Here is a 27,819-nt window from a genome sequence, read left to right on the forward strand (position 1 = left end):
CTACTGTATCCTGCCTCTACACTGTGCTACTGTATCCTGCCTCTGCACTGTGCTACTGTATCCTGCCACTACATTGTGCTACTGTATCTTGCACCTACACTGTGCTACTCTGTCCTGCCACTACACTGTGCTACTGTCTCCTGCCTCTACACTGTGCTACTGTATCCTGCCACTACATTGTGCTACTGTCTCCTGCACCTACACTGTGCTACTGTATCTTGCAACTACACTATGCTACTATATCCTGCATCTACACTGTACTACTATATCCTGCACCTACACTGTGCTACTGTATCCTGCCACTACATTGTGCTACTGTCTCCTGCACCTACACTGTGCTACTGTATCCTGCACCTACACTATGCTACTATATCCTGCATCTACACTGTACTACTATATCCTGCATCTACACTATGCTACTATATCCTGCATCTACACTGTACTACTATATCCTGCATCTACACTATATTACTCTTTCCTGTCACTACACTGTGCTACTGTATCCTGCGACCACATTGTGCTACTGTATCCTGCACCTACACTGTGCTACTGTATCCTGCCACTACATTGTGCTACTGTATTCTGCCACTACATTGTGCTACTGTATCCTGCACCTACACTGTGCTACTGTATCCTGCACCTACACTGTGCTACTCTGTCCTGCCACTACATTGTGTTACTGTATCCTGCCACTACACTGTGCTACTGTATCCTGCATCTACACTGTGCTACTTGTATCCTTCACCTACACTGTCCTACCCTATCCTGCCACTACACTGTGCTACTCTATCCGGCCTCTACACTGTCCTACCCTATCCTGCCACTACACTCTGCTACTGTATCCTACATCTACACTGTGCTACTGTATCCTGCACCTACACTGTGCTACTCTGTCCTGCCACTACATTGTGCTACTGTATCCTGCCACTACACTGTGCTACTGTATCCTGCACCTACACTGTGCTACTCTGTCCTGTATCCTGCCACTACATTGGGCTACTGTATCCTGCACCTACACTGTGCTACTCTGTCCTGCCACTAAACTGTGCTACTGTATCCTGCACCTACACTGTGCTACTCTGTCCTGCCACTACACTGTGCTACTGTATCCTGCCACTACATTGTGCTACTGTATCCTGCCTCTACACTGTGCTACTGTATCCTGCACTGTGCTATTGTATCATGCCACTACACTGTGCTACTGTATCCTGCACCTACACTGTGCTACTGTATCCTGCATCTACACTGTGCTACTTGTATCCTTCACCTACACTGTCCTACCCTATCCTGCCACTACACTGTGCTACTCTATCCGGCCTCTACACTGTCCTACCCTATCCTGCCACTACACTGTGCTACTGTATCCTACATCTACACTATGCTACCCTATCCTGCCACTACACTGTGCTACTGTATCCTGCCACTACACTGTGCTACTCTATCCTGCCACTACACTGTGCTACTGTATCCTACATCTACACTGTGCTACTTTATCCTGCCACTACACTGTGCTACTGTATCCTATACCTACACTGTGCTACTCTATCCTGTCACTGAACTGTGCTACTGTATTCTGAATCTACACTGTGCTACTGTATCCTACATCCAGGGGCATAGCCAGAACTTTGTGCGCCCCATGGCAACATTTTGAAGGGGCCCCCGTCCCAATGCTTCTAGAGAAACACTTCTCTGCAGCAGTTGTTAATTTTATGCCCAATAATAGTTCCCTAGTTTCTTTTATGAATCACAGTAGTGCTTAATTTCACCCTATGACACATTTCAGAGCTGCCAGTACACATTATGCCGCACAGTACCCCCAATGCACATTATGCCGCACAGTACCCCAATTCACATTATGATACATAGTGCTCCCCGTTCATATTGTGCCTCATTACAGTGCCCAGGGTCATATTATATAACATTAAAATGCCCTCCAGTTAATTTTATACCACATTACAATGAGCAGGTCCAGGAGCATACCTAGATATATTGCAGGCCCCAAGAAAAATGTTTAAAAGGACCCCTACATACCACCCAATGGCAAAAAATGTATATAACACATGTAACTGTGACAGGGAAGGTGGCCCCTCTCAGCTCTGGGCCCATAGCAGCTGTACTCCCTGCACCTATGGTAGCTACACCCTGTATATAACACATGTAACTGTGACAGGGAAGGTGGCCCCTCTCAGCTCTGGGCCCCATAGCAGCTGCACTCCCTGCACCTATGGTAGCTACGCCCCTGTATATAACACATGTAACTGTGACAGGGAAGGTGGCCCCTCTCAGCTCTGGGCCCCATAGCAGCTGCACTCCCTGCACCTATGGTAGCTACACCATGTATATAACACATGTAACTGTGACAGGGAAGGTGGCCCCTCTCAGCTCTGGGCCCCATAGCAGCTGCACTCCCTGCACCTATGGTAGCTACACCATGTATATAACACATGTAACTGTGACAGGAAAGGTGGCCCCTCTCAGCTCTGGGCCCCATAGCAGCTGCACTCCCTGCACCTATGGTAGCTACACCCCTGTATATAACACATGTAACTGTGACAGGGAAGGTGGCCCCTCTCAGCTCTGGGCCCCATATCAGCTGCACTCCCTGCACCTATGGTAGCTACACCCCTGTATATAACACATGTAACTGTGACAGGGAAGGTGGCCCCTCTCAGCTCTGGGCACCATAGCAGCTGCACTCCCTGCACCTATTGTAGCTACACCCCTGTATATAACACATGTAACTGTGACAGGGAAGGTGGGCCCCTCTCAGCTCTGGCTCCATAGCAACTGCACTCCCTGCACCTATGGTAGCTACACCCTTGTATATAACACATGTAACTGTGACAGGGAAGGTGGCCCCTCTCAGCTCTGGCTCCATAGCAACTGCACTCCCTGCACCTATGGTAGCTACACCCTTGTATATAACACATGTAACTGTGACAGGGAAGGTGGCCCCTCTCAGCTCTGGCCCCATAGCAGCTGCACTCTCTGCACCTATGGTAGCTACACCCTGTATATAACACATGTAACTGTGACAGGGAAGGTGGCCCCTGTCAGCTCTGGGCCCCATAGCAGCTGCACTCCCTGCTCCTATGGTAGCTACACCCCTGTATATAACACATGTAACTGTGACAGGGAAGGTGGCCCCTCTCAGCTCTGGGCCCCATAGCAGCTGCACTCCCTGCTCCTATGGTAGCTACACCCCTGTATATAACACATGTAACTGTGACAGGGAAGGTGGCCCCTCTCAGCTCTGGGCCCCATAGCAGCTGCACTCCCTGCACCTATGGTAGCTACACCCTGTATATAACACATGTAACTGTGACAGGGAAGGTGGCCCCTCTCAGCTCTGGGCACCATAGCAGCTGCGCTCCCTGCACCTATGGTAGCTACACCCTGTATATAACACATGTAACTGTGACAGGGAAGGTGGCCCCTCTCAGCTCAGGGCCCCATAGCAGCTGCACTCCCTGCACCTATGGTAGCTACACCCTTGTATACAACACATGTAACTGTGACAGGGAAGGTGGCCCCTCTCAGCTCTGAGCCCCATAGCAGCTGCGCTCCCTGCACCTATGGTACCTACACCCTGTATATAACACATGTAACTGTGACAGGGAAGGTGGCCCCTCTCAGCTCTGGGCCCCATAGCAGCTGCACTCCCTGCACCGATGGTAGCTACACCCTTGCCTGCATCTACACTGTGCTACTGTCTCCTGCCACTACATTGTACTACTTTATCCTGCTATAGTGTGCTACTCTATCCTGCACCTACACACTGTGCTAGTCTATCCTGCACCTACACTGTGCTAGTCTATCCTGCACCTACATTGTGCTACTGTATCCTGCCACTACACTGTGCTACTGTATCCTGCACCTACACTGTGCTACTGTATCCTGCACCTACACTGTGCTACTGTATCCTGCCTCTGCACTGTGCTACTGTATCCTGCACCTACACTGTGCTACTGTATCCTGCACCTACACTGTGCTACTGTATCCTGCACCTACACTGTGCTACTGTATCCTGCACCTACACTGTGCTACTGTATCCTGCCACTACACTGTGCTACTGTATCCTGCACCTACACTGTGCTACTGTATCCTGCACCTACACTGTGCTACTGTATCCTGCACTTACACTGTGCTACTCTGTCCTGCACCTACATTGTGCTACTGTATCCTGCCACTACACTGTGCTACTGTATCCTGCCACTACACTGTGCTTCTGTATCCTGCACCTACACTGTGCTACTGTATCCTACACCTACACTGTGCTACTGTCTCCTGCACCTACACTGTGCTACTGTCTCCTGCACCTACACTGTGCTACAGTATCCTGCACATACACTATGCTACTGTATCCTGCTTCTACATTGTGCTACTTTATCCTGCCACTACTTTGTGCTACTATATACTGCCACTACACTCTGCTACTGTATACATTAGCTACACCACCCTACTACTAACCTGTGCTACTCTATCCCACAATGACACCATCCTTACTACTATTCTGTACTACTGTATCCCTTAGCTACACTGTCCTATTACTATTCTGTATTACTGTATCCCATAGCTACACCATCCTACTACTCAGGGCTACCATATCATGCACTGTACCAGCCGAGAACTACTCCATAATACTGTACACCACATTCTTGTATGCTGCAACTACATCAGTCTACAGCTACTCCACACTTTATCCTACAACCACACTGTCCTACAATGAGACAACCTGTGGCTTCCCAAGAAACGTGTAACTAAAATCCTAGTGTGCCTTGCCAGTCAGAGCTATAAGTGTCTCTCCGGCTTCTGTGGTACAGTATAGTAGTGCCCTTTATTCACATTACAACACACAGGAGTGCCCCTTATTCACATTACACCACACAGGAGTGCCCCTTATTCACATTACGCCACACAGTAGTGCCCCTTATTCACATTGCGCCACACAGTAGTGCCCCTTATTCACATTACACCACACAGTAGTGCCCCTTATTCACATTGCGCCACACAGTAGTGCCCCTTATTCACATTACACCACACAGTAGTGCCCCTTATTCACATTGCGCCACACAGTAGTGCCCTTTATTCACATTACACCACACAGTAGTGCCCCTTATTCACATTGCGCCACACAGTAGTGCCCCTTATTCACATTACACCACACAGTAGTGCCCCTTATTCACATTACACCACACAGTAGTGCCCCTTATTCACGTTACACCACACAGTAGTGCCTCTTATTCACATTACGCCACACAGTAGTGACACTTATGCACATTACACCACGCAGGAGTGCCCCTTATTCACATTACACCACACAGTAGTGCCCCTTATTCACGTTACACCACACAGTAGTGCCTCTTATTCACATTACGCCACACAGTAGTGACACTTATGCACATTACACCACGCAGGAGTGCCCCTTATTCACATTACACCACACAGTAGTGCCCCTTATTCACGTTACACCACACAGTAGTGCCTCTTATTCACATTACGCCACACAGTAGTGACACTTATGCACATTACACCACGCAGGAGTGCCCCTTATTCACATTACATCAAAGAGTAGTGCCCCTTATTCACGTTACACCACACAGAAGGGCCCCTTATTCACACTACACCACACAGTAGTGCCCCTTATTCACATTACACCACACAGGAGTGCCCCTTATTCACATTGCACCACACAGTAGTGGACCTTATTCACATTACACCATACAATAGTGTCTCTTAGTCACACTACAACACACAGTAGTGACCATTATTCACGTTATGCCTCACAGTAGTACTCCTTATTCACATTATCCTACAGTTTTGCTATTTATACATAGAATGCCACTGAATAGTGCCACTTCTACACATAATGTACACTGCAGTATCCCTTACACATGCTGCCATACAGTTGTGCCCCTGTTACACATTATGCCACACAGTAGTGCTCCTTATACAAAGTGTGCCACACAGTAGTGCCCCCTTTCATAGGGTGAGTCAGAGTGACAGGACAGCACTCACCCAGGCGCCAAAATGTCAACTCAAGCCTCACCGCACAACGGCTTCTTAATAGACACTGTGGAAGTGGCATCACAACGTCCCTCACTACACACTGTGCAGGAGCCAGAAGGCGGAGCTCTGGAGTAAGCTCTGTACAGTGCAGAGAAGGCTAACTGTACTGTGTGCTGCAGGTGTGCACAGCACTGATAACATTGATACAATTATGAGATTATATGTACAGGTAATGCTCTGTAGTACTGTGTGGTAATACTCAATAAGGTTGTATGTCTCATTGTGCATAGCTCTGGTAATATTGAGTTGTAATGTGTGCTACAGTTCTGCCTATCTCAGGTAATACTCAGTACGGATCAGGTATGAAATTCCGGCAGACGGGATGCCAGCTATCAGTATAGCAACAGCGGTATCACGTCTGCAGGAATACCGGCATCGTGTCCCCTCGCGGGTTCACTGCGCTCGCCATGCTACGGGCCCATGGCTCGTCACAGGTTCTGTTCCCACTCGGATGGTGGCGTGGATCCACCAACAGAGTGGGAGTCCCGGGCGGGTGCCGGGATTCCGTCTGTCAGTAAAATGCCAGCTGTCGGGATTCCAGCATCGGTATCCTGAACACCGTGATCCCGAGAGCCGGTGTTTTCACTGCATCCCCTCAGTACTATTGTGCTGCAGTTGTGCATGGCTCAGATAATACTCAGGACTACTGTGCTGCAGTTGTGCATGTCCTGGGTAATACTCAGTACTATTGTGCTGCAGGTGTGCATGGTTCATGTAATACTCAGGACAATTGTGCTGCAGGTGTGCATGGTTCATGTAATACTCAGGACTACTGTGCTGCAGTTGTGCATGGCTCAGGTAATACTCAGGACTATTGTGCTGCAGTTGTGCATGGCTCCGGTAATACTCAGGACTATTGTGCTGCAGTTGTGCATGGCTCAGGTAATACTCAGGACTATTGTGCTACAGTTGTGCATGTCCTGGGTAATACTCAGGACTATTGTGCTGCAGTTGTGCATGGCTCAGGAAATACTCAGGACTATTGTGCTGCAGTTGTGCATGGCTCATGTAATACTCAGGACTATTGTGCTGCAGTTGTGCATGGCTCATGTAATACTCAGGACTATTGTGCTGCAGGTGTGCATGGTTCATGTAATACTCAGGACTACTGTGCTGCAGGTGTGCATGGCTCAGGTAATACTCAGGACTATTGTGCTGCAGTTGTGCATGGTTCAGGTAATACTCAGGACTATTGTGCTGCAGGTGTGCATGGCTCAGGTAATACTCAGGACTATTGTGCTGCAGGTGTGCATGGCTCAGGTAATACTCAGGACTACTGTGCTGCAGTTGTGCATGGCTCAGGTAATACTCAGGACTATTGTGCTGCAGTTGTGCATGGCTCAGGTAATACTCAGGACTACTGTGCTGCAGTTGTGCATGGCTCAGGTAATACTCAGGACTATTGTGCTGCAGTTGTGCATGGCTCAGGTAATACTCAGGACTATTGTGCTGCAGGTGTGCATGGCTCAGGTAATACTCAGGACTATTGTGCTGCAGGTATGCATGGCTCAGGTAATACTCAGGACTATTGTGCTGCTGTTGTGCATGGTTCATGTAATACTCAGGACTATTGTGCTGCTGTTGTGCATGGCTCAGGTAATACTCAGGACTATTGTGCTGCTGTTGTGCATGACTCAGGTAATACTCAGGGCTATTGTGCTGCAGTTGTGCATGGCTCAGGTAATACTCAGGACTATTGTGCTGCAGTTGTGCATGGCTCGGTAATACTCAGGACTATTGTGCTGCAGGTGTGCATGGCTCAAGTAATACTCAGGGCTGTTGTGCTGCAGGTGTGCATGGCTCAGGTAATACTCAGGACTATTGTGCTGCAGGTGTGCATGGCTCATGTAATACTCAGGGCTATTGTGCTGCTGTTGTGCATGGCTCAGGTAATACTCAGGACTATTGTGCTGCAGTTGTGCATGGCTCGGTAATACTCAGGACTATTGTGCTGCAGGTGTGCATGGCTCAAGTAATACTCAGGGCTGTTGTGCTGCAGGTGTGCATGGCTCAGGTAATACTCAGGACTATTGTACTGCGGTTGTGCATGGCTCAGGTAATACTCAGTACTATTGTGCTACGGTTGTGCATGGCCCAGGTAATACTCAGTACTATTGTGCTACAGTTGTGCATGATTTAGGTAATACTCTGTACAGTTGTGTTGCAGTTGTGCATGATTTAGGTAATACTCTGTACAGTTGTGTTGCAGTTGTGCATGGCTCAGGTAATACTCAGGGCTATTTTGCTGCAGTTGTTCATGGCTTAGGTAATACTCAGGGCTATTAGATGTGTATAGCTCTGGTGATAATCAGTGATACTGTGTGCTGCAGCAGTGTATAGCTTTTATGATAAGTCATAACGTGTGCTGCAGCTGTGTATAGCTCTTGTGATAAGTGATACTGTGTGCTGCAGCTGTGTATAGCTCTGGTGATAATCAGTGATACTGTGTGCTGCAGCTGTGCATAGCTCTTGTGATAAGTGATACTGTGTGATGCAGCTGTGCATAGCTCTTGTGATAAGTGATACTGTGTGCTGCAGATGTGCATAGCTCTTGTGATAAGTGATACTGTGTGATGCAGATGTGCATAGCTCTTGTGATAAGTGATACTGTGTGCTGCAGCTGTGTATAGCTCTGATAATCAGTGATACTGTGTGCTGCAGCTGTGTATAGCTCTGGTGATAATCAGTGATACTGTGTGCTGCAGCTGTGTATAGCTCTGGTGATAATCAGTGATACTGTGTGCTGCAGCTGTGTATAGCTCTGGTGATAATCAGTGATACTGTGTGCTGCAGCTGTGTATAGCTCTGGTGATAATCAGTGATACTGTGTGCTGCAGCAGTGTATAGCTCTGGTGATAATCAGTGATACTGTGTGCTGCAGCTGTCTATAGCTCTGGTGATAATCAGTGATACTGTGTGCTGCAGCTGTGCATAGCTCTTGTGATAAGTGATACTGTGTGATGCAGCTGTGCATAGCTCTTGTGATAAGTGATACTGTGTGCTGCAGATGTGCATAGCTCTTGTGATAAGTGATACTGTGTGATGCAGATGTGCATAGCTCTTGTGATAAGTGATACTGTGTGCTGCAGATGTGCATAGCTCTTGTGATAAGTGATACTGTGTGCTGCAGCTGTGTATAGCTCTGATAATCAGTGATACTGTGTGCTGCAGCTGTGTATAGCTCTGGTGATAATCAGTGATACTGTGTGCTGCAGCTGTGTATAGCTCTGGTGATAATCAGTGATACTGTGTGCTGCAGCTGTGTATAGCTCTGGTGATAATCAGTGATACTGTGTGCTGCAGCTGTGTATAGCTCTGGTGATAATCAGTGATACTGTGTGCTGCAGCTGTGTATAGCTCTGGTGATAATCAGTGATACTGTGTGCTGCAGCTGTGTATAGCTCTGGTGATAATCAGTGATACTGTGTGCTGCAGCTGTGTATAGCTCTGGTGATAAGTGATAATGTGTGATGCAGCTGTGTATAGCTCTGGTGATAATCAGTGATACTGTTTGCTGCAGCTGTGTATAGCTCTGGTGATAAGTGATAATGTGTGATGCAGCTGTGTATAGCTCTGGTGATAATCAGTGATACTGTGTGCTGCAGCTGTGTATAGCTCTGGTGATAAGTGATACTGTGTGCTGCAGATGTGCATAGCTCTTGTGATAAGTGATACTGTGTGCTGCAGATGTGCATAGCTCTTGTGATAAGTGATACTGTGTGATGCAGCTGTGTATAGCTCTTGTGATAAGTGATACTGTGTGCTGCAGATGTGCATAGCTCTTGTGATAATCAGTGATACTGTGTGCTGCAGATGTGCATAGCTCTTGTGATAATCAGTGATACTGTGTGATGCAGCTGTGTATAGCTCTTGTGATCAGTGATACTGTGTGATGCAGATGTGTATAGCTCTTGTGATAATCAGTGATACTGTGTGCTGCAGATGTGTATAGCTCTTGTGATCAGTGATACTGTGTGCTGCAGCTGTGTATAGCTCTGGTGATAATCAGTGATACTGTGTGCTGCAGCTGTGTATAGCTCTGATAATCAGTGATACTGTGTGCTGCAGCTGTGTATAGCTCTGGTGATAATCAGTGATACTGTGTGCTGCAGCTGTGTATAGCTCTGGTGATAATCAGTGATACTGTGTGGTGCAGCTGTGTATAGCTCTGGTGATAATCAGTGATACTGTGTGACGCAGCTGTGTATAGCTCTTGTGATAATCAGTGATACTGTGTGGTGCAGCTGTGTATAGCTCTGGTGATAATCAGTGATACTGTGTGCTGCAGCTGTGTATAGCTCTTGTGATAATCAGTGATACTGTGTGCTGCAGCTGTGTATAGCTCTGGTGATAATCAGTGATACTGTGTGCTGCAGCTGTGTATAGCTCTTGTGATAATCAGTGATACTGTGTGCTGCAGCTGTGTATAGCTCATGTGATAATCAGTGATACTGTGTGCTGCAGCTGTGTATAGCTCATGTGATAATCAGTGATACTGTGTGCTGCAGCTGTGTATAGCTCTTGTGATAAGTGATACTGTGTGCTGCAGCTGTGTATAGCTCATGTGATAATCAGTGATACTGTGTGCTGCAGCTGTGTATAGCTCTGGTGATAATCAGTGATACTGTGTGCTGCAGCTGTGTATAGCTCTGGTGATAATCAGTTATAATCAGTTAATGTGTATAGCGCTGTAACAGCAGGTACTCCCTAACAGAGGCGTAACGAAGGCTATTGCAGCCCAGGGCACTATGTCAGCGGGGACCTGACCCCCCCCCCTCCCCCTCCCCCCCCCCCCCCCCCCCCCCCCCGAGAAAATTTTTTTTTTTAACCCTGTGCACGCTGTAGTTGTGCGCTCACGAAAATGGTGTGTGGACGACCAGGAGGGGGCGTGGTTTCCCCCCAGCGCCCTGCTCACCCTCATTACACCACTGCTCCCTAATCTGGTAGTGTAACACTTTGTACTTATATGTATGAATATAGTACACACTACTCTTTTTCCTGGTAGTATGATACATATAACCAGTACTCTCTGTCCTGGTAGTACTGTAATACCTGGTCATTTCTGGTGTATTAATGTAATACACATTAATCCTAGTTATTAACATAATACTGTAATACCCGTTACTACCTGGTCTGTTAGCATAATACTCATTACGCCCTATATATTAATGTGTTACTGTAATACCCATTACTCTCTGTTCTGTTAGTGTAAATCTTATTACTCTTTTTTTATATTCTACTGTAATACGCGTTACACAGTGGTCTTTTAGTGTAATACTCATTTTTTATTTTTTTTAATGAGAATATTGATGTAATACCCATTACTCTCTGGTCTGTTAGTGGAAGTCTCATTACTCCTATTTAGTAATATATTACTGTAATACTCATTACTCTGGTCTGTTAGTGTAAATCTCATTATTCCTATTTATTAATATGTTACAGTAATACCCGTTACGCTCTGGTCTTTTGGTGTAAATCTCATTACTCTTATTTATTAATATATTACTGTAATACCCGTTACTCTCTGGTCTGTTGGTGTAATACTTATTATTATTATTTATGTAAATAGTACTGTAATAGCCGTTACTCTTTGGTCTGTTACTGTAATACTCATTACTCCCTATTTATTAATATATTACTGCAGTACCCATTACACTGTGGTCTCATAGTGTAATACTCATTATTCCTTTTTTGAAAATAGTACGGTATTAGCCGTTACTCTCTAGTCTGTTACTGTAATACTCATTACTCCCTATTTATTAATATATTACTGTAATACCCATTATGTTCTGGTCTGTTACTGTAACTCTCATTACTCTGATTTATTAATATATTACTATAATACCCGTTACACTGTGGTCTCTTAGTGTAATACTCCTTATTCTTGTTTATGAGAATACTGATGTAATAGCCATTACTCTATGGTCTGTTAAGTTAATACTCATTACTCATATTTATTAATATATTACTGTAATACCCGTTACTCTTTGGTCTGTTAGTGTACGTCTCATTACTCCCATTTATTGATATGTTACTGTAATAACTGTTACTCTCTGGTCTGTTAGTGTAATGCTCATTACGCCTATTAATTAATATTACTGTAATACTCTTTACTCTCTGGTCTGTTAGTGTAATTCTTATTACTCCCTATTTATTAATATGTTACAGTAATACCCGTTACTCTCTGGTCTGTTACTGTAAATCTCATGACTCATATTTATTATTATATTACTGTAGTACCCATTACTTTCTGGTCTGTCACTGAAATACTCATTATTCCTTTTATGTAAATAATAATGTAATAGCCGTTACTCTCTGGTCTGTTACTATAATGCTCACTACTCCCTATTTATTAATATATTACTGTAATACCCATTACACTGTGTTCTCATAGTATAATACTCATTATTCCTTTTATGAAAATAGTACTGTATTAGCCGTTACTCTTTGGTCTGTTACTGTAATACTCAATACTCCCTATTTATTAATATATTACTGCAGTACCCATTACACTGTGGTCTCATAGTGTAATACTCATTATTCCTTTTTTGAAACTAGTACGGTATTAGCCGTTACTCTCTAGTCTGTTACTGTAATACTCATTACTCCCTATTTATTAATATATTACTGTAATACCCATTATGCTCTGGTCTGTTAGTGTAACTCTCATTACTCTGATTTATTAATATATTACTATAATACCCGTTACACTGTGGTCTCTTAGTGTAATACTCCTTATTCTTGTTTATGAGAATACTGATGTAATAGTCATTACTCTCTGGTCTGTTAGGTTAATACTCATTACTCATATTTATTAATATATTACTGTAATACCCGTTACTCTTTGGTCTGTTAGTGTACGTCTCATTACTCCCATTTATTGATATGTTACTGTAATAACTGTTACTCTCTGGTCTGTTAGTGTAATGCTCATTACGCCTATTAATTAATATTAATGTTACTGTAATACTCTTTAGTCTCTGGTCTGTTAGTGTAATTGTTATTACTACCTATTTATTAATATGTTACAGTAATACCCGTTACTCTCTGGTCTGTTACTGTAAATCTCATGACTCATATTTATTATTATATTACTGTAGTACCCATTACTCTCTGGTCTGTTACTGAAATACTCATTATTCCTTTTATGAAAATAGTACTGTATTAGCCGTTACTTTCTGGTTTGTTACAGTAATACTCATTACTCCATATTTATTATTGTTGCTGTAATACCCGTCACTCTCTGGTCTGTTAGTGCAGTGGTGGCCAACGCGTGGCTCTTGAGCCACATGCGGCTCTTCCTTCATTCAAATGTGGCTCCCAACACTCAAAGTCACGTGACCACAAGAGATCTGTAAACCGCTTCACCTCAGCCAGACATGCAGCAGCACTACGTAGACTGAGAACTGAGGGAGCCAAATACACACGGGGGAGCTAGCTGGAGTGACACAGGCGGGTGCTGGCTGGAGTGACACATGGGAGAACTGAAGTGTATTATGTGAATCTGGCTTTTCAATATATTTTCTGCGGATCTGGCTTTTTAAATTATTTGATGTAGAAGTGGCTTTTTCATTGTATTTTATGTTGGATCTGGCTTTTCCAATGCATTTTATACCAGGGGTGTGGCCTAGCAGGCACAAGGTCACACCCCATTTTTGCAAGTGCGCCTTCGGCTCGAAGTCGGCTCTTTGATGTACCTAACAAGATTTCTTGGCTCTTTGTCTCTGACTGGTTGGCCACCCCTGTGTTAGTGTAATACTCATTACTCCTATTTATTAATATAACCTTGTAATACCTGTTACTCTTTGGTCTGTTACTGTAATACTCATTCTTATTTATGAGAATGCTGATGTAATACCCATTACTCTCTGGTCTGTTAGTGTAATACTCATTACTCCTATTTATTAATATATTTCTGTAATACCCATTACTCTCTGGTCTGTACCTGTAGTACTAATTACTCCCTATTTATTAATATATGACTTTAATACCTGTTACTCTGGTCTGTTAGTGTGATGCTCATTACTCCTGATTAATATATTACTGTAATACCCATTTCACTGTGGTATAATACTCATTATTCTTATTTATGAAAATTGTACTGTAACACCAGGTATTCTCTGGTCTGTTTGTGTAATACTCATTACTCCTATTTATGTATATAGTGCTTCATAGTATATATCTGGTACTCTCTGCTCTGTGTAATACTCATTACTCCTATTTATGTGTATAGTGCTTCATAGTGTGTAGTGTATATCTGGTACTCTCTGCTCTGTGTAATACTCATTACTCCTATTTATGTGTATAGTGCTTCATAGTGTATATCTGGTACTCTCTGCTCTGTGTAATACTTATTACTCCTATTTATGTATATAGTGCTTCATAGTGTCTATCTGGTACTATCTGCTCTGTGTAATACTCCTTACTCCTATTTATGTATATAGTGCTTCATAGTGTGTAGTGTATATCTGGTACGCTCTGCTCTGTGTAATACTTATTACTCCTATTTATGTATATAGTGCTTCATAGTGTGTAGTCAAGTGTATATCTGGTACTCTCTGGTCTGTGTAATACTCATTATTCCTATTTATGTGTATAGTGCTTCATAGTGTATATCTGGTACTCTCTGCTCTGTGTAATACTTATTACTCCTGTTTATGTGTATAGTGCTTCATAGTGTATATCTGGTTCTCTCTGGTCTGTGTAATACTCATTACTCCTATTTATGTATATAGTGCTTCATAGTGTATATCTGGTACTCTCTGCTCTGTGTAATACTTATTACTCCTTTTTATGTATATAGTGCTTCATAGTGTATATCTGGTACTCTCTGCTCTGTGTAATACTTATTATTCCTATTTATGTATATAGGCCCTCATTCCGAGTTGATCGCTCGCAAGGCGAATGTAGCAGAGTTACACACGCTAAGCCGCCGCCTACTGGGAGTGAATCTTAGCTTCTTAAATGTGCGACCGATGTATGCGCAATATTGCGATTACAAACGAGTTAGCAGTTTTTGAGTAGCTTCAGACTTACTCTGCCTGTGCGATCAGTTCAGTGCTTTTCGGTCCTGGCTGACGTCATAAACACACCCAGCGTTCGCCCAGGCACACCCACCGTTTCCCCGGCCACTCCTGCGTTTTCTCCGGAAACGGTAGCGTTTCCAGCCACACGCCCCTAAAACGCCGTGCATCCGCCCAGTAACACCCATTTCCTGTCAATCACAATGCGAACGTCGGAGCGATGAAAAAGCCGTGAGTAAACTTACTTTCTTCATAGTAAAGTTACTTGGCGCAGTCGCAGTGCGAACATTGCGCATGCGCACTAAGAGAATTCTCACTGCGATGCGATGAAAATCTCCGAGCGAACAACTCGGAATGAGGGCCATAGTGCTTCATAGTATATATCTGGTACTCTCTGCTCTGTGTAATACTTATTACTCCTATTTATGTATATAGTGCTTCATAGTGTGTAGTCAAGTGTATATCTGGTACTCTCTGGTCTGTGTACTACTCATTACTCCTATTTATGTGTTAATACTTATTACTCCTGTTTATGTGTATAGTGCTTCATAGTGTATATCTGGTACTCTCTGGTCTGTGTAAAACTCATTACTCCTATTTATGTATATAGTGCTTCATAGTGTATAGTGTATATCTGGTACTCTGTGCGCTGTGTAATACTCATTACTCCTATTTATGTATATAGTGCTTCATAGTGTATATCTGGTACTCTCTGCTCTGTGTAATACTCATTACTCCTATTTATGTATATAGTGCTTCATAGTGTGTAGTGTATATCTGGTACTCTGTGGTCTGTGTAATACTTATTACTCCTGTTAATGTATATAGTGCTTCATAGTGTATAGTGTATATCTGGTACTCTGTGCTCTGTGTAATAGTCCTTATTCCTAATTATGTATACAGGGGGGGTCATTCCAAGTCGATCGCTCGCTAGCTGTTTTTAGCAGCCGTGCAAACGCTATGCCACCTCCCACTGGGAGTGTATTTTAGCTTAGCAGAAGTGCGAATAAAAGGATCGCAGAGCGGCTACAAAGTTTTTTCTGTGCAGTTTTAGAGTAGCTCAAAACCTACTCAGCGCTTGCGATCACTTCAGACCATTCAGTTCCTGATTTGACGTCACAAACACGCCCTGCATTCGCCCAGCCACGCCTGCGTTTTTCCTGGCACGCCTGCTTTTTCCCGAACACTCCCTGAAAACGGTCAGTTGACACCCAGAAACGCCCTCTTCCTATCAATCACTCTGCGGCCAGCAGTGCGACTGAAATGCTTCGTTAGACCCTGTGTAAAACTACATCGTTAGTTGTAACAGTACGCCGCATGTGCTCATTTCGCCGCATGCGCAGAAGTGCCGTTTTTTTGCCTCATCGCTGCACAGCGACCGAATGCAGCTAGCGAACAACTTGGAATGACCACCATAGTGCTTCATAGTGTGTAGTGTATATCTGGTACTCTCTGTATTCTGCTAGGGAGGGGATATCACTGAGAATTCAGCAGTGGATGGGTTAGTTTCCTGTAGTGGCCTATGTGCTGGTTGCACGCAGGGAGTAATAAGACATTGGGGGGGATTCACTCATTTTTTCGGAATCAACTTTTAAAAGAGCCGCAGAACTGGCAGACTGGAAATGTTTGACTCTCCTCCTGGAATGGATGAAGATATAACATCCACTCTGGGGTGGGGAGTGGGAGGTGGGGGGGGTGGGGGGCTACCCCTCCTCCCTCCTTGGACAATGCCTCTTGATACCCCTGTGGTGCCTCGTACTACCTCTGCACAGAGCTGCCTGACAGCAGAGGTGGCAGGAACATCTGTATGAGAACCGCTAGGGTCAGAGGTCAGTCTGAGAGTGGATTGCACACCTCACTATCACTGGTCTCCTATGAACATATATATAGCGTGTTTTTATATATATATTTTGATGAAGATGTGAGATTCTCCTGATCCCGCAGAGTCCCAGCACGCCTCTGCTGTATAAACCCACTCGTGTGTAGTGTTATTCATCCCTGCTTCCAGCCGTATGAATCTCTTCCCTGTCTGCATTTCACACTGGTATGTGACAGCTGCAGATGTCTCAAATTAGATGCATGTCCGAGCGTTTACCAGCTGAATTGTCACCCCCCCCCCCCCATCCTGCCAGCTCTGTGCGCCGTCCTGTCATTCAGTCCTGCGGAGGCCACCGCACGCTGTCTTACAGTGCAACCGGTGCCGACGCACGGTGACTGTCAGTCTCCCCCGGCTGCGGGCGCTGCCGGCCTGGTACCCCCACACCCTCCATAGCAAAATGACATAGATAGAATTTTGAGCGGTTTGGCCGTGACATTCTCTTATTATCATATATTAAACTATTTTTTTTATAACGGCGCTTGTGAAATGTGAATGAATTCACCGTGCCACCCGCTGCCAGCCACACACCAGTATAACACAGAGGACCAGCCCTGGCTGCACAGCGGAATGTTAAGCTATAGAGGCCTTGGCACAGCAGCAGCATTTAGCAGACATGGCAAGCACGGAGCATGAAATCTGCCTCAATGGCTAGGTCTGAGGTGGAATCTCATTTATGAAGGGCAGGAACTTCTCTCTGACAGTGCTTAATATATGGAAAAGCAGAATATTCTGTAGGCAGATGGTCCGGATGGGTCTGACAGGCAGCGCTGAATGGTAAGGAGGGTGCATCTCGTGACTGCAGAACCAGGGAGATCTCATTGTACATTCCAGCAGCTTCCCGGGGCTGCTGCTGCTGCAGGGAAATGCAAGTGACTCTAATAGCAGCAAGTAGGGGATGATAGAGGGGGACCACTAATCTGTCGCCCACCCTCCCTCCTCTTCACCCGCTGTGCATGTACTAGACACAGCTAGCAAGACACGTCCCTGCATGGGAGACATACAGAGCAGGCTCCTTTCCCGGAGGTGCGGAGTAATGACACACAAGCACAGTACCTAGCTAGCTGCTCCTGCCTTCCTCCTAGACACCTGTAGCCATTTTCTCCCAGCATCCACCAGCCCCCCAGCTGTGTACATTATATATATAATATGTGTGTATCTGCAAATTGCATCCTTAGCTGTGATCACTGGTGCTGTGATTTGTTGTACTTCTGTACGTGTGTGTGTGTGTGTGTGTGTGTGTGTGTGTGTGTGTGTGTGTGTGTGTGTGTGTGTGTGTGTGTGTGTGTGTGTGTGTGTGTAATTCATGACAGTTAACTCTTTCAGGACCAGGGCGAGCTGGCACTGAAGGAGGACGCCTGGGTGCCGCGGGCCTGCCAGGCAGAACCTGCGGTCGTCTCCCTGGCATCACCATCCCCTCTGGGCTACTAGGTAGGAGGACGAAGCCATATTTATTTACACGCTGCCAGAAGACTCTGTGTCCTCCTCACACACTTTTTTTTTTTTAATATCACAACATCGCTCCCTCCTTCTGTGCGCAGGGGGAGGGGAACGGGTGCCAATCCCTACCTTTTCGTACAAACCCCATGACAGTTCAGTCTCAATGACCATCACAACTATTCCAAACATCCCGAAAATCAGAGCGTAGTCACTCAGCCTTTTCCGCTTCTCGAAAAGAGCCCTCCTATGCCCCAGCTTGTACCCGATGTTCTGGTGCTTCCTCTTGTTCGCTTTCGGGTAGTTGTTGGTGCTATTATTGCCTGAGTGTTGGTGGTTGTGGGTGGCATTGGGGTGCAACGTCTGGTTGGAGCGGTGCTCATCCTTGGACGAGATGACTATCTCGGGCGCGTTGGTGGAGTTGAAGACCTGAAGCGGTTGGCTCTCGGGCTCCGATTCTATCAGGTTCCTTCTGGAGGCACTTAGTCGGCTGAGGGGCTTCATGACCCCTCCTGTGTATTTACAAGAGCTCATGGCTATTTCGGTGAACGGGTTGCTGTCCCTCCTGTGGACGAGAGGACTGGCTTGCCTGTGCTTGTTGCATCCTCCGCCAGCCCCACTTGTAGACGCTGAAGTTGGAGAGTGTCCAACCAAGTGGTCACTCAGATTGAGCTGGCTGCCCTGCCTGGAGGAAGGGTGGAGAGCGGTGGAGTTGGTGGAAGGAGGTACCCTGAAAGCTGTGGGAGAGGAGTGCAACAGGCTGTGCTGGAAGGTCTGGCTCTGCAGCTGGTTTGAAGAGTCCCCAGATAAGGGGCACTGGCACTTGGGCTCCTCATCCATGTCTCCAACCCCTGAATCGTGGAAGTGACCAGATGTGTCCATGGTCTGGATGGGGTGAGTTACCTTCAGCCCCCCAATTCTGACTCTCTGTATGTGTGTATCCTACAAGAGAGCATGGGGTGGTGATAATAAAGGACTAGAGGAGGTGTGCAGCTTCTCCCCCAGGTGTGCCGTGCTGGTAGAACCCTCAGCTCTTTGGAGACCGTTTCCAGCTCCTAGGTGTCATTGTGCGGCGAGGTGCTAGTGGCTTGGAGCTGTGTGCTTGCCTGGCTTGTCTCTCAATCGCTCTCGCTGTATCCCTCCAGTTACCAAGCCAAGCCCACCTCTTGGCAGCTCCCCTCCTCATTGGCTCGTCTGGCAGCTGTGACAAGCAGATCCAGCCCTGTTACACCGTCACTTTAACCTCTCCGGAGCTAAAAGACGTCCACAGGTGAGGCAGGCAAGCAGCAGGGATTGTGGCTGCAGCCGAACGCAGGCCGGCGGTCCCGGGGACCCTCTCGTTGCCTGGCCTCGTTTTATCCTGACAATGATTTGCACCCGTCAGCTGCTCCGAGCCTCCAGCCGGTAGTGGCCACGTCCAGGGGGGGGGGGGGTCCTCTGAATGATTGCAGGGGAATGAGAACCGGGCTACCTCGCTCACTAACACACACAGAGACACACAGCATTTCACCACTTCACATTCATCAGTGATCCATCCTAATAAGGGGAGGAGAGGAGGGGAGGCTCATGCTGGGAAGGAACACAAGCACTGTGCAATTCCCTCATTTAGAGTGTAAGCTCTTCTACATTGTTTCTCACAGAGACATCCTGCTCACAGTACGACAATAGACGTAGCGTTGGCATAAGGAGGCGATACCCAGTTTTCAAGGAATCCTAATATCTGTGGAATTAGGAATTAGCGACATTTGTGACAGAGGGAAAGTAAGGGATAAGGGGAGCAATGAGGGTCGTGGAAAGGTGATTGTAAGCTCTTCTGTACATAGGCTTTATATCATTTTTATGGAGCCGGTGTACAGTTTAAGGCTAGTCGGCGGCAAGTTTCCCCGCAATTGCGTGCATGGCTACTAAAAAACGCGCATATTTGCCCTTATGCGCAGTTGTGGCTCTGTCTGCGATTGGGTCGCCCCTTTCTGGGTGCTTGGTTTGGCATCCATCAGCATCGTCTGTGCGCGCAGGCGCCAGCCCTGTCCCAGGTGCAAATATCCATCTGCAAAACAGGCGTAATTCCATGTACGCACATGTCTGCGTAGAGCGCAGCGGTAAGAGGAGATGCGACTGAGTGGCGAGTCACTCTGCGTGGCCCCCGTACTGATTACCTTTCCATGGCCCTGCCTCTGCGGCTCAGCAATGATACATTCCAGTGATCAAAGTTATTGCCGCAAATTGCTGCGATAAGTCATTTTTAATTCCTGGGTCCGACCGCAACAAGGGGGTCATTCCGAGTTGATCGTAGCTGTGCTAAATTTAGCACAGCAACGATCATCTTCCCTGACATGCGGGGGGACGCCCAGCACAGGGCTAGTCCGCCCCGCATGTCAGTCCCCCCCCCCTCCCCCCGCACAGCGGCGATGCTTTTGTATTTCTGGAGTAGCTCCCGGCCAGCGCAGCTCCCGCGGCTGGCCGGGAGGTGATCGTCGCTGCCGCTGGCCGCAGCGGCTGCGTGAGACGTCACGCAGCCGACGCGGCCCACCCGCCCAATTGTCTGGCCACGCCTGCGTTGGCCGGTCCAGCCCCCTTCCGCCCAGCGACCGCCTCTGTCTCAGAAGCGATCGCTAAGCAACGACGACTGCCATGCGCAGTTCCGACCCGATCGCTGCGCTGCGACAAACTGCAGCGAGCGATCGGGTTGGAATAACCCCCCAAATACTAAGAGATGGAACTTGTGAAACAGAACCACTGAATAGTGCTGCAGAATTATAACTCTGTACATCCAATTACTATAGGGCCTGATTCAGACCTGATCGGTGATGTGCGTTTTCGCACAGCAGCTGATCAGGTCTGAACTGCGCATGTACCGGCGCATGCCAGACAGCCGAAGACTGTCTCAGCACTGCGATCGCCTCTGCCTGATTGACAGGCAGAGACGGTAGGGAGTGGGCCGGCGGCATTTGGACACCGTTTAGGGGGCGTGGTCCGGGCAATGCAGGCGTGCCCGGACCATTGGGGGGACGGGCCGCTGTGGCTGCGTGACGTCACGCGCAGCCGCTGCGACCCTCACAGCGACGAGTAGCTCCTGCCATCACGCAGAAGCTGCGCTGGCCGGGAGCTACTCCTAAAGTACAAAAGCATCGCCGCTGTGCGATGCTTTTGTACTTGTGCGGGAGGGGGGGGGGGGGGTCGGACCTGACATGCGGGGCGGGTGTCCCCCCGCATGTCTGTGTGACTGTAGATGTGCTAAATTTAGCACATCTACGGTCTGAATTAGGCCCATTGGCCCTCATTCCGAGTTGTTCGCTCGGTATTTTTCATCGCATCGCAGTGAAAATCCGCTTAGTACGCATGCGCAATGTTCGCACTGCGACTGCGCCAAGTAACTTTACTATGAAGAAAGTATTTTTACTCACGGCTTTTTCTTCGCTCCGGCGATCGTAATGTGATTGACAGGAAATGGGTGTTACTGGGCGGAAACACGGCGTTTCAGGGGCGTGTGGCTGAAAACGCTACCGTTTCCGGAAAAAACGCAGGAGTGGCCGGGGAAACGGTGGGAGTGCCTGGGCGAACGCTGGGTGTGTTTGTGACGTCAACCAGGAACGACAAGCACTGAACTGATCGCACAGGCAGAGTAAGTCTGGAGCTACTCTGAAACTGCTAAGTAGTTAGTAATCGCAATATTGCGAATACATCGGTCGCAATTTTAAGAAGCTAAGATTCACTCCCAGTAGGCGGCGGCTTAGCGTGTGTAACTCTGCTAAATTCGCCTTGCGACCGATCAACTCGGAATGAGGGCCATAGTCATTTAACGTGTATCCATCCTACGCGTGGGTGGCCATTTTGTGGGCTGGACCGGTATGTAGGAAAATGCACTAAGAACCAATGGTTAGACTGAGGTACGAGGCACTGCTTGGAAACAGCCTTGGTGCCTCGGTGATGTCACTCGCTAGTTCCTAGGGATTGGATAGGCTGCAGGATGCATCCTCCCACAAAATGTCAGCCTCCTCTCTGTGCATGAGATGGGTCCACACTGAACGTTGTTAGATGAGGGCGTGTAGCCGGTGGGTCAGTGAGGCTCATTACACCGCCAGGCCAGTCTGACAGACCACAAGCACCCCCCCCCCCCTCCCCCCCCCCCTCCGCCCCACCTTGTGTGCGGATGAGGAGGGGAAGTCTGCAGAGCCTGTCCTGGGTTGCCATGGACACTGCAGATTTGTTCCCAAGATGTTATTAATGGGAAGGGCCGAGTCACACGTCTATAATTGTCAGCTGCTCTGCCAGAGTAGGTGGCAGCTCCTCCGAGTCCCCTGTCATTGGGGTCATGGCATGTCACCATGCCAATGCCCTTGGGGGGAACTACAATGACCACAATGCTTTGAGAGAAGTCATGTAGCAGAGGTGCGGGAACTGTCTCTCGCATTGCAAAAGTTTCCAACAAACCATCAGGGGTTAAAACCAATCCAGTGAATGCAGCTGTTGCCCGGTTATGAGACCACCTGCAGAATTCATAGCTTTGTACGTCTTACCAAGCGGTGCAATGTTCTGCAGATCTCTGGAGACATTAGAGAAATGTACCTACAGCTTATTACATTCATTATAACTCCCCCCTCCATAAAAAATGTTAACTCTTCTGCTGCTGCAAGTGTATATCCCGGCACCAGCCGTGTGAGTCCCATCCTGTGTACAGAATGTGCAGCACGTATCACCTCTTCACAGGGATTTTCCAGTGAGTTGGCGGTGCCAGCCTCCTCACACCCCATGCTATCCCAGCACCCCCCCACCCCCCGCTGTGATTCTGCGACAGAGCATTTACGTATTACAGGCGTAGGAAATGTGTGATAGAACGGAGGTGAGATAACATGAAGAGAAGGTGTGAAGGTGGCAGAATACCAGAGCGTTCATATGAAATGTATATCCCCCCTTCCCGGCGAGAGATCGTCTCCTTTCACACGGAGCGTGGAAGCCGGTGTCTCTTAGGGTGCCGGAGACAGGAATATACAGTGCCGATAGGGAATAACCCAATTCCCCCCTCCCGTCTGCCCATCTCTTCATTCCACACTTTATTTTCAGGTCAGACATGTGCGAGTTCACGTCGCTAGGTCTTGTTGTCGCCAAACATGGCACCGACCACCCCAAATATACACTCAGGGGTGTGGATGTAACATGGCCCAGAGGTGGACAGCACTTGGGGTGCAGGGGTTTGCAGTAGTGGGGCAATTTGGGGAGACTTCTCTTCAGCCTACTGCAAAGTATGCAGAGTGTGAAGCGTGCTGTGCAGAGTAACACCCGGGGATAGAAATGGGCAAACTTGCTGCTTTACTGAGGTCTGAGGCACCGCCGGTCTTCTGGCTGTATATTGGTCAATTTGTATTTGCCTGGAATTTTTATCAATGAATAGAAAAATCATCCCATTACTTTAGAGCTGAGCTAGGACTGGGAACACTTGCGCCCAATTTCCTGCGACGAAATTCCGCAACCAAATGGGGAATGAGACAAGGAATCGGGAAGAGGCACTTGCAGTATGACGATATAGACGTAATGGTGAATCTGAAGTCGTTATGAGTGTTTCAGTGGGTGAGCAAGCGTGGAAATAGGATGGGAATCACAACGCCATGGTACGGTCACCCCCCCCCCCCCCCCCCTCTGCCATACTGCCACTGAGTCTTATTGGTGTAATAGACACACAGATATGCTAGCAAAAAAACCCTTACTGGACCAGGGCCACATCGGCTGTAGATGCAGGCTGCAAAAAGAAGCTTGCAATCTATGGGAGTAATTAAAAGTTGATCGCAGCAGCAAATTTGTTAGCAGTTGGGCAAAACCATGGCCCTCATTCCGAGTTGTTCGCTCGCAAGCTGCTTTTAGCAGCTTTGCACACGCTAAGCCGCCGCCTACTGGGAGTGAATCTTAGCATAGCAGAATTGCGAACGAAAGATTAGCAGATTTGCGAATAGACACTTCTTAGCAGTTTCTGAGTAGCTCCAGACTTACTCCTACACTGCGATCAGTTCAGTCAGTTTCGTTCCTGGTTTGACGTCACAAACACACCCAGCGTTCACCCAGACACTCCCCCGTTTCTTCAGACACTCCCACGTTTTTCCCAGAAACTGCAGCGTTTTTTCGCACACACCCATAAAACGGCCAGTTTCCGCCCAGAAACACCCACTTCCTGTCAATCACATTACGATCACCAGAACGAAGAAAAAACCTCGTAATGCCGTGAGTAAAATACCTAACTTAATAGCAAATTTACATGGCGCAGTCGCACTGCGGACATTGCGCATGCGCATTAGCGACTAATCGCTCCATTGCGGAAAAAAAATAACGAACGATCAACTCGGAATGACCACCCATGTGCGCTGCAGGTGGGGCAGAAGTAACATGTGCAGAGAGAGTTAGATTTGGGTGGGTTATATTGTTTCTGTGCAGGGTAAATACTGGCTGCTTTATTTTTACACTGCAATTTAGATTTCAGTTTGAACACCCCACACCCAAATCTAACTCTCTCTGCACATGTTACATCTGCCCCACCTGCACTGCACATGGTTTTGCCCAACTGTTAACAAATTTGCTGCTGCGATCAACTCTGAATGACCCCCTATAAGAAGAACTGGACTGGACTAGGGGCCTAATTCAGACCTGATCACTGTTGTGCGAAATCGAGAAAGGCGGTCAATTATCGAACTACTGTGCATGCGGACAAATTGGCTTTTTTTTATCGCTAGGCGTACGCAGGCTGGTTGACAGGAAGCAGACATTTGTGCGTGGTAACTGGACGTTTTCTGGGAGTGTCAGGAAAAATGCAGGCGTTCGAAAGCGTTTTCAGGGCGGGTGTGTGACGTCGGCTCCGGCCCCGATCATCCTGATTCTATCGCACTGTAGGAGTAGGTCCTGGGCTGCACAGACTGGAAAAATAATTTGATGGTGAGTGAGTTGTGAACGGATTTGCAGCTGACCGGCGTGCACAGATTTTCGCACGGTGTGCACAGACGTGCACGGAGCGGGTTTTCACTCTGTCTGGGCGGCGACTATCTGATCGCAAACCTCTCCAAATTTGCACTGGAGCGATCAGGTCTGTATTAGGCCCTAGGTGCTTGATTGAGAGATGTGCGCTAAAGTCGCCGCAGCTGTGAGTGTGTACGCAGCGCAGTGTGAATAATGCAAATGTCACAGTCACCTGAATCCGTATTGAGGCGCCCACCTGCGACTCTACTGATCCCAGCGGCTGTGTACAAAGACAGAGTCGGTCGCGGATCAGCCAATTATAGAAGTTCTGAGTGGCCCTGTGGTCTAGCAGCTTGGCCGCAGGGAGTAAGGCGCCGGAGCCATTGTAGCTGCGTACCGGATCGCAGTCTGAGACATGACCCCAAAATGGTCACCAGACGCCTGCATTGGTGTCGCTGCTCCCCGTTACCGCCCCCAAACAGTCCATGACTATCAAATACATCCTTTCTGTGACTGGACGCAAGACCATCGCGGCTTAGACATATGCGCAGTGGCAAAACATCGCTACACTAAGTCGACACAGCGTCCATCAGGTTATCTGCAAGCGCAGGAGTAACCCTGACCTCCGATGACCCCATTGGTACGCTGGAATAAACTTTGCTGTGGGATCTCCGGGACATCAGCAGGCGTGAACGCGATCGCCATGTACGGTTCCTTCCCACCAGTGATTTATTTGATTCTCTAGTGCACTCGCCATAACAACACATGGAAGGTGTTACTGAGAGGTTGTGCGGCATCTGTGGGGTGGTAACGAGGGGTAAGTACTGCGTGGAGGGCACAGATCAGACAATCCAGCCCAAATAAACCCAGCGCACTAATATGTGCACATACATCCATTGCTAGAGACACAAACGCATCTGCCGCAAAGCGCGGTGTGCACAATAGTGAGCCCTTAATGACAATTGCACCTAGAATTAGGACGTGTAATACGGTATGCAGATTCTTACACCGCCATCATCAGAATATGAGCCGCTGCCGATCAATTGGAAAGCACAACGGATTATGCTGGCGCTATATAAGTGTAAATACATGTATAATAGCGGTGTTTGGGGTGGTAGCCCGGGCGCCGGGAGCTCTCCTGGTAAAACTCTGCTTGGCTTAAACATGGGTAGCACTCGTACTGGTAATGGCAGAGCAGACGCTGAGCTCTCTGTTATCATGTTATAGTTTCTGGATTACACAGGATTAAATACACACACGGAGCCGGCTGGGGGTGGTGGAATGTACGCGGGGAAGAGAGAATGCAGCACGCAGCACGCAGCTCCCCTATGAAAAATAGGCCTCAGTGTCCCAATAATATAACAACCTGGCGGTATGGTCATAAACCTTGCCCACAAGAGCTTGCAATCAAGTGTTACACTGGGAGATTCTGGATGAAGGAGGGTGCACAGTATTGGTATATAAAAGTAGATCTAGCCCCAGTGAACTCAGAGGGTAATTCAGACCTGATTGCTCGCTAGCTGGTTTTTGCAGTCCTGCGTTCACATAGTCGCCGCCCACTGGGGAGTGTATTTTCACTTTGAAAGTGTGCGATCACATGTGCAGCCGAGCGGTACAAAAAGATCTTGTGCAGTTTCTGAGTAGCCCAGGACTTACTCAGCCGATGCGATCACTGCAGCCTGTCCGGTCCCGGAATTGACGTCAGACACCTGCCCTGCAAACGCTTGGACACGCCTGCGTTTTTCCAGACACTCCCAGAAAACGGTCAGTTGCCACCCACAAACGCCTTCTTCCTATCAATCTCCTTGCGATCGCCCGTGCGAATGGATTCTTAGCACAGACCCATCGCAGAGCAACAAACCGCTTTGTACCAATGCGACGCACCTGAGCATTGCTATGCATGCGCAGTTCTGACCTGATCGCAGCGATGCAAAAACCGCTAGCGAGCGATCGTGTCTGAATGACCCCCTCAGTCTTATAAGAGAGGAGCTGATACAAAGTTGGCTCTGCCCATGCATCGCGTGTCTTTTTGCGCTGCACGTGCTGCGGGGCCAAGCGTACGCACCTACGGGTGATGTGCAGACCACATGCGGATTAAGGGGACCCAAGCATAGGATTGGGGTAAGCGTACACTCTGCATGAGCTTACAATTTGGTGATCTAATATCTCCTAGTCAAAAGGTACAGTATATTGCTGGACTTTTCCCGTCTGCAGGCTGCCACCTAGTGGTACAATGGCAGACAGTCCCCAGGAGTTTACTACTCTACCTAGTGGGAAACCTTGGCCCTCATTCCGAGTCGTTCGCTCGGTAATTTTCTTCGCATCGCAGTGAAATTCCGCTTAGTACGCATGCGCAATATTCGCACTGCGACTGCGCCAAGTAATTTTACAATGAAGATAGTATTTTTACTCACGGCTTTTTCTTCGCTCTGGCGAACGTAGTGTGATTGACAGGAAATGGGTGTTACTGGGCGGAAA

At 47.5% G+C, this 27,819-nt stretch overlaps 1 protein-coding gene and 1 long non-coding RNA gene across 2 annotated transcripts in view; one reads left to right on the plus strand and one right to left on the minus strand.

Moving 5' to 3' along the window:
• The window catches only part of KCNN3 (potassium calcium-activated channel subfamily N member 3), a 148,358-nt gene extending 129,071 nt beyond the window's left edge, over positions 1 to 19,287 (minus strand). Inside the window, exon 1 of the mRNA XM_063946852.1 lies at positions 18,538 to 19,287. Coding sequence (XP_063802922.1) covers positions 18,538 to 19,287 — 750 coding nt within the window. The remainder of the gene's footprint in view (positions 1 to 18,537) is intronic.
• LOC134980162 (uncharacterized) overlaps positions 19,214 to 27,819 on the plus strand; it is a 46,549-nt gene continuing 37,943 nt past the window's right edge. Inside the window, exon 1 of the long non-coding RNA XR_010190344.1 lies at positions 19,214 to 19,299. This is a non-coding gene — a long non-coding RNA (uncharacterized LOC134980162). The remainder of the gene's footprint in view (positions 19,300 to 27,819) is intronic.

Source organism: Pseudophryne corroboree, chromosome 12 (assembly GCF_028390025.1).
Source record: "Pseudophryne corroboree isolate aPseCor3 chromosome 12, aPseCor3.hap2, whole genome shotgun sequence".
NCBI lineage: Eukaryota > Metazoa > Chordata > Amphibia > Anura > Myobatrachidae > Pseudophryne > Pseudophryne corroboree.